The sequence below is a fragment of the Canis aureus genome, chromosome 26 (genome assembly GCF_053574225.1).
Source record: "Canis aureus isolate CA01 chromosome 26, VMU_Caureus_v.1.0, whole genome shotgun sequence".
Lineage (NCBI taxonomy): Eukaryota > Metazoa > Chordata > Mammalia > Carnivora > Canidae > Canis > Canis aureus.
In genome coordinates, this window is record NC_135636.1 from 23,119,748 (window position 1) to 23,134,065 (window position 14,318).

General features: G+C 60.5%; 1 protein-coding gene across 1 annotated transcript; it reads left to right on the top strand.

Moving 5' to 3' along the window:
* Positions 1-191: 191 nt before the first annotated feature.
* Positions 192-14,121, top strand: ADAM33 (ADAM metallopeptidase domain 33). The gene is made up of 22 exons (XM_077874103.1): positions 192-1,062; positions 3,268-3,347; positions 5,579-5,655; positions 7,392-7,470; positions 7,671-7,747; positions 7,833-8,022; positions 8,264-8,329; positions 8,414-8,485; positions 8,665-8,831; positions 8,916-9,000; positions 9,075-9,217; positions 9,740-9,917; positions 10,062-10,151; positions 10,384-10,579; positions 10,689-10,797; positions 10,887-11,085; positions 11,178-11,255; positions 11,336-11,444; positions 11,524-11,671; positions 12,965-13,056; positions 13,250-13,324; positions 13,594-14,121. The coding sequence occupies exons 1-21, from the start codon at positions 192-194 to the stop codon at positions 13,285-13,287; spliced, it is 3,144 nt and encodes a 1,047-aa protein (XP_077730229.1). The 3' UTR covers positions 13,288-13,324; positions 13,594-14,121.
* The last annotated feature ends 197 nt before the right edge of the window (positions 14,122-14,318 follow it).

Genomic DNA, 14,318 nt, shown 5'->3' on the forward strand with positions numbered 1-14,318 from the left:
GGCAGCACGGAGTCTGCTTGAGATTCTCTCTCCCTCTCCCTCCCCCTCGTACTTACCTACCCCCTCAATTAATTAATTAATTAACTAATTAATTTCATTTTAAAAAGTTAACATCCCTCGCTATCAGAATCCTGGCTACTCTCCGAACTTAACTACTCAGTACACAAACAAACCTTTAAAAGAAGAAACAGATGTTGCCAGAGAAGAAAGTATCCCCCGCAGTCTGGGAGTCTGCGGCTTTGCGCAACTCTTCGCTCCGGCCGCCGCCAGGGCCCAGGGCTACCCCCGCCCCCCGCCCCCGCGCGCCCCTGGGCCGCCTCACCTCTGCCGGGACCGAGCCCGCAGCGCGGAGGCCCCCCCGCCCCCCTCCGCGACGCGGGCACCGGGGCAGGCGGCCACCGCCACGCGGACGCGAGCCCGAGACGCCGCGGCACCTGCCCCTCGCCCTCGCGGGTGCCCGCCCCCCGCCCGAGGCATCTCCCGCCGGGCCCTGGCCGGGCCCCCCTGAGCAGGACTGGGGGCCAGGCGGGGCAGAGGTCCTCGCCGGAGACCGCGGAAGGGGGCGCTCCCTGCGCAGACCCGAGCAGCCGCGGGGCCCCCCAGCCCTGGTCTCCCCCGCACCCCGTGGCCCTCAGAGGCTCCTCCGAGGGGCCCCGCCCCAGCCCCACTCCACCCCCGCTCCGCCCCCGCGAGGAGAGGGCGCGGAGACGTACCGGCGGCCGGCGCGCGCGGGTCCCCGAGGGGCCGCACGGATGCAGCGGGGGCTCCCACCCTTGACGGCCGCGGCGGCCCCCCGAGGGCGCACGAGGTCCGGCGGCCGGGCTGCGGGGCTCCGTGCGGGGCGGCGCTGGGGGGTCGGGAGGCGGCGGGCGGGCGGCTCTGGGTGTGGGTCGGCCGGGAGCCAGCCCGGGCGGAGCAGGAGCCGGGAGCGGCCGCGTGGAGGCCGAGGCGCGCACAGCTGTGGGCCGGGGCCTCCGAGAGCTCGAGGGTCGCGGGCGTGGCTGTTGCTGCTGCTGTTCCTGAGGCTGCCTTTGCCGCTGCGGGGGGCCCAGGCGTTTCAAGGTGAGTGCGAGGCGCCCCGCGGAGCAGGCGGGGTCGCTGTCAGGGGCTGGAGGGCCCGAACCACCCGCACTCCCCCATCGCCCCCCACCCCACGGGGACTGGGAGGCCGGAGAGGGTCTCTGTAGGACTTGCCCAGGGACTCTCAGCTGTACTTGGGCTGGCCTTGGGGCCCAGACTGACCCTGCGCAGCTGCCACAGTGGCAATGGCAAAGCCATGGGGGGGGCGGGAGTGGGAGGGCCGCCTCCGAGCAGCTGCCCAAACCCCTCTGCCAGGGTTCTGTGCTCTGACCAGCCCCAGACCCCATCCATCAGTGTGGGCTTTCCTGTACCTCCATCCCTAAGATCCAGCCCATTGGTTCCCTGGAGTCCCTGCTTTGCCCTCAGACTAGGGGACCAGCTGTGGCCTCTACCCTCATGCACACACTCACCCTCAGCCCTCAGCATATCCCAGGGCCTTGGGACTGTGTGTGAGTGTGTGTGTGTGTGTGTGTGTGTGTGTGTGTGTGTTGTTGTTGTTGTTGATATTGTTGCCTTGTTTGGAAAGATAGAGAAGAAGAAAAAAAAAAGGAAAGATAGAGAAGGGCGCTTCAGACAGAAGGGGCCCTGGGATAACCTCCACAACCCTGTGAGTAGGAGGACTGACCGAGTCCTCAGTCCTGTACAGGAAGTGCCTATGGAGGGACTGGGCGGACAGCTGGGAGGAGGCAGGAATGCCCCAGGTGGGCTGGGCACCCTGGGGGCTCTGGGTTCCAGAGCACTGCTGGGGTTACCCAGTAGGGAGACCTGTTCTGTTCTGGGTCTCACTGGAGAGGGTGAGATGACAGCCCTCATGCCTTTGGGGATGGCTGCTCTCTCCTCCTAAGCCTGGGGTCAGGAGAAGTGACATGATCCCTGGGAGGAGTGGAGAGGGGCTCTGTGCTTCCACAACACCACAGTGGCTCCCCTGGTTTCCCTAACCCTCATCATCACAGCTCCAACTCTGTCTCCTTCTCCCTTCTCAGGGGTGCCATGAAGAGAACCCCAACCCTCACACACACATACACACAGGCACACCCTCCCCTCCCTACCTGGGAGGCCTAGGGCCAGCAAGAGGTAGTTCTCCACACCCAGTTAAGTCCTCTCTGGACTGGTTCCCCCCCCCCCCCCACTTCCCTCTCCTCTCAGATTTACTCAAATCCCTCCCCCACTGTGGCAACTTGCTCATCCAAACAGGGAGGGCTTCCTGGAGGAAGAGGACTCCTAGAGCATCCGGTGGCTGCTATTCTGGGTCTTTGTTGATGGGGTTTGGGGGAGAAGACGGGGGTAGAGAAAGGAGCTGGGGTAGCCTGACAGGAGCTGGGCCACTTCCCAAGTCAGCCATCTCAGCCTAGGGTCAGGGCTGGGTGGGTGCTGGGGAGCTGTCAGTTCTGGGAGCTGGGCTTGCTTCCCTTGGGATTGTGTCAGAGGGCAGGGAGGGCTGCCTACAGGCTCTGGGCTGCCTGGGGCCTGCCTCCTGCAGGGCGGGTGTGGTGAGAGCTGCTGGACCCACTGTGGGGTGGGAGACTGGGAGCATTCCAGGGGAGCATTCCAGAGCCTTCTGAGTAATGCTTGGCTCTGGTACTCCTCCAGAGCCCCCCTAAGCATACCCGGCCTGGGAGCACACAGGCTCTGTCCCCCAGGCCTCTCTCCACCTTGAAGAACCCCGGGAAGGGGCTGCTGACCTAGGGTGCCTGGAAGTCCTGCTTCCAGCATGAAGCCCCCAAGGGGAGCTCTGGGCAAGGTGGGCCTCCTCAGACATCTGGCTGTTGTTTTTCTCATTTGGCGAGAAGACACAAGCGTCCTCTCTACACAGATCGCTCACCCCAAAGGCATCTGCTATCCAGACTAAAAATACCCAAGGCTGCCTTTCCTCTTCCTTCCCTTCTGCACTAGGGGCCTTGAGTTCTTCTTTGTGACCTCTGACCCCCAAGCCTCCCCCAGGTCCGTAGGGTTCCCACTTTCCCCAGCTAAGCTATCCTTCCCAGGCTCCCCTCTCTCCCGTCACTTCTCTGGTGGCTGCTCAGAGCCATCCAGAGCACTGGGTGCCCCATAGGTGGCCACCCTTCTCCAGGCTACACTTTTGAATATTGGAGTCACCCGTCCCACCTGGCTGGTGTCTTGCAACCTCTTCCCTCCTTCATCCCCACTCCCCTGTGTTCCTCATCTTTTACTCTGTCCTTTCCCTAGGAAACAACCCTGGAGAGCCAGTCACCCTGCATTGGATCCTGGATGGACAAATCCGAAGCAAGGTCACCTGGGAGGAGCCGGTCAGTGCCAGGTTCCCCTTCCCTCTGCAGGGGCCCAGGGTCTCCCAGCCCCTTGGCCCCTCCTCCAAACTTCAGCATGGCAGTTTGGCTGGGGTCCTTTAGGCCCCTTTCCCGGAGGGCTGGCAGGTGGGGGTGGGGAGATCTCTCCATCACATGAGCCTGCACACATGGAAGTCATTTTCAGGCTTCTTCCCTCACATCCCTCTGCTCCCTCCATCCCAGAATTATCCAGGCCACCCCCACCCTGCCAGGTAGAGGTGGGGCCAGAATTTGTGGGGCTGAAACTTTTCAGGGACCTCTTAAGAAAACCCCAAAATATCTCCTTTTTGCAAAGTTTAGCAGAACATGTTACCCTGTGGACATATGGTGCCCTCCAGGAAAACTTCAGCCTCCCTGGCTCATGCAGAATCCACTTCCAGACAGGGGGCACTGGTCCCTCTCCTAGTGCCCCCAGGTGCCCCTGATTTCTCTTTTCCAGGATGCTCTGACTCAGCTTCCTGCCAACACCCACCCATCATGCACTTCCGGAATAACCATGTCCCCAGCTGTATGCGTCACACACCTGTGCTACAAACCGGGAGGCCCATTTCACAGAGGGGCAAACTGAAGCTCAGAGAGGTTGCAGAAAGGGCCCAAGGTCACACAGCCTGAGACCGGGACCCCAGAAGCCCATTTAGGTCTGAAAGACTTCTAATCATTGACCAATGTCCCCCAAATCTAGAGAGCCATCTTCATCCTGAATATTCAGGCTAGAGAGGACAACCCACTGTCCAAGCCAGCAGGGAGGAAGGCAGGAGAGCACCGTGGAGAAGGCTAGAAGGCCCCCAGAGGCCCAGCAGTTTTTAACCTGGAACCCTTACTGCATCCCCCAGACCCTCAGGGGCCCCCATTCAAGTAGTCAAGCATGGTGCTGGCTCCAGCTCCAAGTGGGTTGTCCTGGACATCACCAGCAGAGGGGAAGGCTGGGTGCACAGGCTGTGGTCACACTGACTGTAGACCTCCTTTCCAGGCCAGCCTGGGCTGTGATGAGGAAGCACATCCCAGAGGGCCTTGCTTTTTCGCCTGCCTCCAGGAAGCCTGCCAAGATGAGGACAGCAGAGTTGAGACAGGGAGTCCTGTCCAAGAGGCAGGAAATACCCACACTTCACGTTAGGGATGGGGTGCAGAGTGAGCAGCAGGGTCACCAAGAGGGCAGGAAGCAAGGACAGCAGGGCTGCAGAAGGAGAGAAAGAGGGGAGCCTGGGCTGGGTTTGAAGTAGGAGGAGGCTTTCCATCTGGGGCTGCTGTTTGTGCTTGGTGCAAACCTTTCTCCAATTAAGTAAGTGGTGTTCTGGCCACCTGAGCTCATGCTTGGGGGCCTTAGTGGTGGTGAGGGGGTGTCTCTTGGCTGGGGTGGGGAGTTGTCTGCTCCCTACCTGCAGAGAAAAGGCCCCCCCAAAGAATCTGAGCCCCTTGGCCTGGGGCCCAGCCCGATGCATGGTGGGATAGAAGGGAAGGGCCAGCGTTCTGGAGACACGCAGCTCTCCAGCACGCTCCTGGGCCAGCTCCAACTCTGGGCCTCCAGCCAGGCAGAGTGGACAAGGCGGGGCAGATGGGGCATTCCCACAGGGTGGGAGAGGCAGAGAGGCTAGCGGGAGGAGAGGCTGGCGGGTTGGGCCGTCTAGCTGAGATGTTTTCCTCGTGGCCTGGAAAGGGGGATTAATGTTTATTTCATGGGCTCAGGGAAGCAGGTGTGGGGCAGGTCTGCAGGAGGCCAGGGAAATTTTCAGTTTGCCAGAATTGTAGGAGGAGGGAGTAAAGTCTGAATTCTACGGGGAGTGGGAGCAGTAAGATGCAGAAACAAGATATTGTAAGGACCGAGCCCACCGACCCAACCTCCCTCAGCCATCATCTTCAGAACCCCTCCCCACTTGGAGGAAGCTTTCTGGCTGTGAAACAGGAGGGTGGGCCAGAGGAAGGGCCCAGGAACGCAGGGAAACTTTCTGGGACCCCTTGTCTCATCTCTTTGGGGACGCAGTGTTCACTCAGCAGGCCACTGTCAGATGGCTGTCGTCAGAACCAAAACCGTCCTGAGTCTGGGACTGTATTTGTCTGCATGTTCTCTCCCCCACACCTGCCCATACCCTCCGTGGCAGATGGGGAGCCTGCTGCTCCTAGCCTCCTGTGCTCTCCCTCACCTGCCAACTCCACATCCCATCTGGCCCCTCAGCCCTGCTCTCCTTCTTGCCCAGGTCTCGAAGCTAGACACAGGGCTGGTGGCCGTGGAGGCTAAAGGGCAGGAGCTCCTTCTGGAGCTGGAGAAGAACCAGTGAGTACCAGGTCAGGGAGGAGGCTGGGAGCCTAGTACAGCCTCTGCCTGTGGTGCGGATGGGAATCAGTGCTGGGGGCAGGGACTGAGGGAAACATGTGAGGGAGGCTGGAGGGGGCCCTAGAGGCAGAGACAGAGGTGACAGGAAGGGTCATACCAACACATGACCAGCTCCCTCAAGGCTGAAGTAGGCTGCTGTGGGGCACACCCCTCATTCCAGCCCCAGGAGCACCTTGTTAGCTTCCTGACAGAAATGAGTGAGCATCACTCAGTGGGTGCTCACAGGGTGTGCTGAGTGAACGAACAGATAATCCAAGATGGATTCCAAAGATGGGTAAGTGCTCTGGGCTGAAGAATAGCAGGGACAAAGGTGCTGTGGCTATCAAATCAAGACACATTCAGAAGGCAGCAATTTGTCTGGCTTGCCTGGAGGGTCTCCATCTGCAGGGAAGGTAGCAGCAGGAAACAAGTTTGGGAGTCCCTGTAGGGCCAGATCACAGAGGCCATTTTAAGGTTGAGTGTCCAGGGTGGTGCAAAGCTAAAGATTCTGAGCTGGTGAATGAGCAAGCAAAGTAGGGCTGGGTGGGGTGCGTGTCCAAGATGGAGCATGGGGTCTGAAAACTATCCAGATGGAATTACCAACAGCTATTATTATTGAGTGCTTGCTTCATTGAAGGGACTTGTTCCAAGCACTCTACACATGTTGACTTCTCCCCCATGGAGCCAGATGTACCAGGAACAGACTCTAGTTCCACCACATCTAATCATAGTTCCTCTGGGGTTCAATGTCCCCACACATGAAAGGGGGTGACCACATCATCCACTCTTCCAACTGAGTGTGTGTGGGGATAGGGGAGCTAAGCTGGAGAAGGTGAAGGAAAGACTAGGAGGTAGAAAAGCAGGCATCAAAGCTCTCTGAAGTGTCTGGCAGTAAAGAGATCAAGGGAAGATAGAGGTTGAGGATTTTCTTTACAGAAGAGAAATTGACTCATGGTTGATTCACCTTGGTGGGAAGGGAGAGATGGAGAAGGAAGGTAGAATCATTACTGGAGTGGGGGCTGAAGAAAGTGGGGATGGGGCAGGTGGGCAGGCAGGAGCAGCTGTGGGCAGGTGGGGATTCTCTGGAAGAGTGGGATGAGCATCACTGAAGGATAGTTGGGGAGATATATGGAGTCTAAGGGCCAGAGAAGGCCTGAAGGATCTCGGAGGGAAGAAAAAAGAAGAGAGAGGGTTGATCAGATGCCCACCGAGGCTGAGCATAAGGTAGGGCCACTTGGGGAGGTGGAGGTCACTGCACTTCCCTGGCTCCCACCTCCTCCTTGGTGGGATGCACTTCCCTGGCTCCCACCTCCTCCTCATTGGTGTCTCCTGAATCCTCCCTCCTGCCCCTCCCTAGACCTGTAGACCCAGCCACCTATCACATGCCCCACAAGGAACGGCAACTCTCCCCATTCCTGCTCCTCTGGGGTGCTTCCCACACTCCCACTTCCCACAGCTCTGACATTGCCAAGGCTCCTTCTTGCCCTCCACCTTTTTCCCTCTAGCCCAGGGTTTTTCTGACCTGGGCAACACACAGTGACTCTTGTCCCTTCCCTAGGATACATTTGGGTGCTTCTGCAGTGCCCTGTGCCTCACTCACTGAGCAATTCAATCAGCATTCAGGGAGGAGGGCTGGAGGACATCCTGGAAGAATTAGGTGGGCAGAATTAGGTGACTCCTACAACACCCCCTCCCAGCAGGCTGCTGGCCCCAGGATACACAGAAACCCACTATAATCCAGATGGGCAGCCAGTGGTGCTGGTCCCCAACCACACGGTGAGATACTTTCATGGGCTCTGAGGACAGGGTAAGAGGTGCTGGGGAGTGAACTTCCTGAAGACCTTTCTACCATTCCTTTCCCATTCTCCTCCTGTTCTTAAGGAGAGGCAGGAGCCAGCCCCCCCACCATGCCCTCTCTCTGGCCCCTCCCAGTTCAGCCCTGGCTGAGCTTTGGGGCTGGGTCCCTTGCTCTCCAGGACCACTGCCACTACCATGGGCACGTGAGGGGCTTCCCTGACTCCTGGGTAGTCTTCAGCACCTGCTCTGGGATGAGGTGAGAAGTTCTGGGGGAGGGGGCTGGACCTGGGGCTGGAGAGACAGTCCCCTCACACCCTCCTCTGCACTCCTCTGCACCCCAGAGGCCTGATTACACTGGGCTGCAATGCCAGTTATTATGTGCATCCATGGTCAGCTGGAGACTCTGAGGACTTCATCACTCACAAGATGTTCCAGACCCAGCAGCTGCTTAGCTGGAAAAGGGCCTGTGGCCACAGGGATGCCAGGAACAAAGGGGATATGGCCAGCCTTTCTCGTGCCACTCAGATCAAGGTCAGGGGCACAGATAGGGGGTGGGAATGGGAATGCAGTATCCATAGCCCCCCAAATTGGAAGAGAGAGGAATACACAGTCCCAGTTCAGGGCCTCTGATCCTGATATTTTTATTTGGAGGCTGAAGAAACACATTCTAGCAATTTTTAAAGTTAGCTTTGTGCTTCCTGGGAATTGGGGTTAGTGGTCAGGACTCAAGCCCAGCAGCCTGCCACTGAGGGTCACCCTTGCCTCTCCCCAGGAGAGGCGGGAGGTCCGCAAGAGCCCAAAGTTCCTGGAGTTGTACATAGTGGCTGACCACACACTGGTGAGCCAGCGGCCCCAGGGGGTTGGCGGTGGGATGGGGCTAGTGCAGCCTGTCACACCCTCTTATGTCTGTCTGCCTTTCCAGTTCTTAACCCAGCACCGGAACTTGAACCACACCAAACAGCGCCTCCTGGAGGTGGCCAACTATGTGGACCAGGTTGGGGTGGGCAGGAAGAGAGCCCTAATGGGGGTGACTCTGACATGGGCTGGCAAGTCCTAGCGGGATGTGGGAGGCGTGGGCATGAGGACAGGGATGGGAGCAGAGAAGAGAGGGCACTACCACGGAGGCGGACGGCACGGTGGCACGTCTTGTCCTCCCCCATGTCCCGTCCACAGATTCTCAGGACTCTGGACATTCAGGTGGCACTGACCGGCCTGGAAGTGTGGACGGAGCAGGACCAGAGCCGCGTCTCGCCGGACGCGAACGCCACGCTCTGGGCCTTCCTGCAGTGGCGCCGGGGGCTGTGGGCACGGCGGCCACACGACTCCGCGCAGTTGCTCACGTGGGTGCCTCCGAGCCCACGCGGGGCCCCCGCCTGGCTGCCCAGAATCCTGGCCCGCCGGGTCACGCTGCATCCCGTCTGCAGGGGCCGCGCCTTCCGGGGCGCCACCGTGGGCCTGGCGCCCATCGAGGGCATGTGTCGCGCCGAGAGCTCGGGAGGCGTGAGCACGGTGAGCTCCAGCCGGACAGGAGGGGGATGAAGCGGCCCCGCGGCCCCGCAGTGACCATCCCCACTCCCTCCCAGGACCACTCAGAGCTCCCCATTGGCGCAGCAGCCACCATGGCCCACGAGATAGGTCACAGCCTTGGCCTCGGCCACGACCCTGAGGGCTGCTGCGTGGAGGCGGCGGCTGAGCAAGGCGGCTGCGTCATGGCTGCGGCCACCGGGTACCAAGGACGCCGCGGCGGTCGGGGTGGGGGGTGGGGGAGGCTCGCTGGCCCCGGGGCCTTCCTCGGGGGCCTTTCTTTGGGAGAAACGCTCATCCCTCCATTTCGTCTTCCCTAAGACGAGGATAGGATCATATCCCCCTCGAGAGTGCTTTATAATGCTTAGAAGGAGGAAACTCGGAAAAAGTGGATTCCCAAAAGTATACGGGTTACTTCCAGAACATTCTAGCGAGGATTCTCCACCCCCGGGAGTCACCGCTCCCAGGTCGCGATTCGCCCTCCTGGGCAGCCTGGTCCTGGCGTCACACCCTCCCACCGCCGGCTCGCCCCGGGACTTTGCGCAGGTCACTTGCCCTCTTTGGGCCCTGCCTCGAGGGGATCCGGGCCGCCTGTCGCTTAGGCGGTGTCCGCGCATCCAGGGGCTGGGTGGCCGAGCACAGCGGGTAGTGGTGGGAGGGGGCCGGCGATGGGCCGGGGTGAGGTGGCGGTCCCCGCACGCCCGACGCCCTTGCCCCCTCGTAGGCACCCGTTCCCGCGCGTCTTCAGCGCCTGCAGCCGACGCCAGCTGCGCGCCTTCTTCCGCAAGGGGGGCGGTGCGTGCCTTTCCAACGCGCCGGACTCCAGGCTCCTAGTGCCTCGGGCGCGCTGCGGGAACGGCCTCGTGGAGGAGGGCGAGGAGTGTGACTGCGGCGCCAGCCAGGTCGGGTCCGGGCCCGAGGTTGGCGCCCCGCCCGCCCCCTCCCCCTCCCCTCCCCCTCCCCTCCCCTCCCCCTCCCCTCCCCCTCTCCCCGAGGTGTGGGGCGCGGCGTCCTCACCTGGTCCCACAACCCCTTTTCGGCTCCAGGAATGCCAGGACGCCTGCTGCCTCGCGCACAACTGCTCGCTGCGCGCGGGGGCCCAGTGCAGCCACGGGGACTGCTGCGCGCGCTGCCTGGTGAGGGCGTGGGAGGCTGGGGTGAGGTTAGGGGGCGCTCGCGAGCAGGCCTGTCGGCCTTGGCTGAGGGGCGCGCTCGGGGTCCCGGGCGAGTGCGGGCTCTGCTCCGCCCCGGGGGCGTCGGCCTCCCGCCTGGCCCTCCGGCTTCTGAACCGCGCTACCGGGGTGGATCTCTCCCTGTCCATTGTCTCTGTGCCTCGGCCACCCTCCCTCCACCCGGTCACCTGCATAGCTGAAGCCGGCCGGCGTGCCGTGCCGCCGAGCTGTGGGCGACTGTGACCTCCCAGAGTTCTGCACCGGCGCCTCCCCCTACTGCCCCCCGGACATTTACCTATTGGACGGCTCGCCCTGTGCCAGCGGCCGGGGCTACTGCTGGGATGGCGCGTGTCCTACACTCGAGGAGCAGTGCCAGCAGCTCTGGGGGCCTGGTGAGACTACCGGGAACACCCGCACCATCCTGGGATCTGCGCTGTTTTCTACTCTAGAGAAGGGGGGGGGGGGACTGAAGCCAGCGCGGTGTCGCCCATGCTTCCTCAGGCTCCAGCCCAGCCCCAGAGCTCTGTTTCCAGATCGTGAACTCGGCGGGAGACGCCCACGGGAACTGTGGCCAGGACGGCAAGGGTGGCTTCGTACCTTGTGCGCAGAGGTGGGGAGTGGAGGGGAGGGAGAGGAAGCTGGGTAGGTTAGGGCAAAGATACTTCTCGCTGTTTGATCACCCTGCACTCTCCTCCCCAGAGATGCACAGTGCGGGAAGCTGCAGTGCCTGGGAGGGGAGCAGCACCCACTCCCACCACACACGGTGCCCGTGGACTCCTCTGTTGGGCTAGGCAGGGAGGAGGTGACCTGTAGGGGAGTGTTCTTGCTGCCCGGCGTCCAGCTGGACCTGCTGGACTTGGGCCTGGTAGAGCCAGGCACCCCATGTGGACCTAGAATGGTGAGCCCTGCACATCAGGCCCTCTCTAATGCTTGAGACCTCCAGGCCTAAACATCACTCCCCTCACTGCCCAGTGCACACACTGCCCATAGGTGTGCCAGAACAGGCGCTGCCAAAACACTACCTTCTTGGAGCTGGAGCAATGCCTAACAACCTGCCATGGTCATGGGGTGAGTGGCCAGAAAAGTGATTGGGGGGGGTGGCCTTGAGGTTCCTTATCCCACGGGATCCTCCTTCTCCTTCCCTGTAGGTTTGCAACAGTAACAAGAACTGCCACTGTGCTCCGGGCTGGGCTCCGCCCTCCTGTGACAAGCCAGGATTTGGTGGCAGTGTGGACAGTGGTCCTATGCAGCCTGAAAGTATGTCCATGGGGCACAAGTGGGGAGGGACTGGGGTGGTGTACCTGCTAAGGACTCAGCCTTACCCCATTGTCCGCAGACCACAAGACCTTCCTGCTGGGGGTAATCCTTAGCTTCCTGCTGCCTCTACTCCCAGGGGCTGGCCTGGCCTGGTGCTGCTGCCGGCAGCCCAGATCCAGTCTCCAGCAATGCCTCTGGGGCTTGAGGAGGGATCCCTCCTGTAGCAGGTATGCTCTGAGCCCACTCCTGTGGTTCCTGCTCTGCAGAGCTCTGCTGGGCCTGGGGGGGCTGGGGTGGGGTCCTCAGCCTTGTGCCCAGCTGCACAGAGGTGGGTAGAGGCAGTGGAAAGGAGCTTTGAGCAGGCTACCGTGGCCTCCCAGTGGATCCGATGGTACAGATCCCCGTGGGGCCTTCAACCCCTCCCCTTGACTGTGGTTCAGCCCCTCTTGTCCACCTCTTCTTTTTCTCCTGCTAGGGGGCTGCCTCACCCTAGACTGCCATTGACCTACCAGTTCATCGTGCACTTCTCGCTCCACTATGCCCTTCAAGACTTTCCTAGCCTCTCATGACTCTAGCCCTTTCCTACTTCCTCTGCCTAAATCTCTTCTGTACACCTTTCAAGTCCCTAAATGCCCAGCACCTCCTTCCACTCCGTACCGCTGCTTAGGGATCGCTGGCTGCCCTTGTGCCAAGGGCCTGCCCCTTATCCAGTTCTCTATGAGCCGGCAGGAGGGTCACATAATACCTAAGCATGGCTGCTCTATGCCTGCTCCTTCACTGGGGTGTTGGGCAAGGGAGGCATCCTATGGCACAGCTGACACAGCCTGGCCTTAGGGGTTCTCCGGACAAGCTGCGGGAAAGGACAGGGTTTGGGCTGGAGATTGGGCAGAGGGCATCCCAGAGAGGGGCATGTCACCAGCTGGGTCCCAGGTTCCAAGAGGGCTTTGACATGATGAGCAGTGATTGCAGGCGTGTGGGGGAGGAACAGGGTAGTCAGAATCTACTGTGTCAGCATAAGGGGGCTTAAGAGGCTGGGCAGGGTCGGGGGCAACCGCACACCATCACTACGGCAGAGTGTCTCGAGGACAGTAGAGACTGTTTCAAGAAATAGCAAGGGAAGTGGTGAGGCACTGGGACGAGGGCAGCTAAGTATGGCTGGGAGTCATCCAGGGCAGCAGGGGCCCCCAGTGGCAAGGGGCACAGGTACAGCTGCTACTGGGGAGGAGGTCCACCCATCTTTGGAACCTGAGTGATGCCACTCTCTGGGGGGTGCCAGGATGCTGGGGTGATGGGAGAGCTTGAGAGAAATGTTAGGGCCAGAGAGAAGTGCCTGTGGATCTGGGAGGGCAGGAGTTGGAACTGGAGCCTGGAACCCAGGGGTCTCTCTCCCAGGAGGGAGCAGGAAGGGAACTGAAGGGAGTGACATGGAAGGGTAGAGGCTCATCCATGGCAGAACTCGGGCTGGTACGCCTGCTCAGGACCGCTGTTCCAATCTCCTGTCTTCTTGCCCTGCTGCTCAGGCCCAAAGATGGCCCAAATAGGGACCGCCCCTCCAGCAGCATTCACCCCATGGAGCTGGGCCCAGCAGCCACTGGAGAGCCCCAGCCTCTGGGTGAGTGAGGCACAGGGGGAGATGGGGAGGGAAGTGAAGGATGGGCTCTTGCCTTCTACCTCCTTCCAGATGGGCCCCCCTCCTTTCCATTCAGCACCCAGGTACCTTGAGGCCCCGGGCCCCACCCTGCCCCACCCTGCCCATGGGACTCCTGCCCATGGTCACAATATTTGTCCCCCACCCATTGCTTCAGACCTGGAGAACTCTGCCAGAGCCCAGGAGCCACCTTGAGAAGCCTCTGCCTTGCTGCTCTGCCTGCAACCACAAGGTAGGTGGGGCCCTCCCCACCTCACCCACCCACCTCTGTGATGGATGTCCTCTTGTCTTATCTCCCATCCCCTACTCTGAGGTTTCTGAGCTTGGGTTATTATGCAAATGAGATATGACCTGTGGAAAAGCTGTTGTCACAGAGACCAGATGCTGGAAGCCCCCAGGGTGGGAGAGAGAAAAGTTGTATCTTTTTCTGGGTCACTGGCCCTCACTGAGGGAAGAAAGAGGGTCCCAGGACTCAGGGTGACCCCTCCTCTTCATTTTCAGCAGGTCAGGTCCAGAAGCCAAGATCCTGTCTCTGGTGAGAGGAAGCTCCTGAGATGAGGATGCTTATAGCCAGTCGCCTACTGACAGCCTATCCAGGGACTTGGTCTCCCAGGGGCAGAGTCAGAGAGTCAGACCTCCTGCACTCTTGCAGCCTGCAAATTTCTGCCCTGCGTTGAGCTTACCCTATCTACTCCAGGACCCCAGAGCCTTAGCAGAAGGTGCCAATGCTATCCCCATTCCTTAGGACTAGGGGATCCAGCCCAAGAATCTATCAGTCCCAGGAACAAAGGTCATGTAGTCACTGACCTCCTATCACCTGGGGAGGCTAGGTCATGCTGGGCATCAGGAGAGGCCTCTGTCCAGGGAGGCTGGGTGTCTCTGCTACATGTGCTTTATATAGACCCAGCTCTGTAGAGGCCAGGGACTATTGGACCAGAAGCCTGGGCTCTGGGGGCCCTACATTCCAGACTCAGTCCACTTCCCTGGAGCCTGGCCTCTGCAAAAAAAAAAAAAAAAAAAAAATCAAAATCCTTGGGACTCCCCTCCCTCCCCTTTCTTGCTTTGGTTTGACCCTTGGACACTTCTTCACCATCACCCCTGTTCTTGGTCCTCCACTGGAGACTTTAGAGGAGTGTTGGGTCTGCTGTAGCCCCCTCACTCTGGACACTACTCAGCCTCTCCTCCCTTTCTTGGGAGGAGGCAGAAGGAGCTGTTTTAAAAAGGAC

Excerpts from the sequence above, each read along its gene's own strand:
- ADAM33 (XM_077874103.1), top strand. The coding sequence starts at position 192 with ATGTTGCCAGAGAAGAAAGTATCCCCCGCAGTCTGGGAGTCTGCGGCT. Across the intron at positions 9,001-9,074 it reads GCTCGGGAGGCGTGAGCACG|GACCACTCAGAGCTCCCCAT; the intron begins GTGAGCTCCAGC and ends ACTCCCTCCCAG. Across the intron at positions 10,152-10,383 it reads ACTGCTGCGCGCGCTGCCTG|CTGAAGCCGGCCGGCGTGCC; the intron begins GTGAGGGCGTGG and ends TCACCTGCATAG.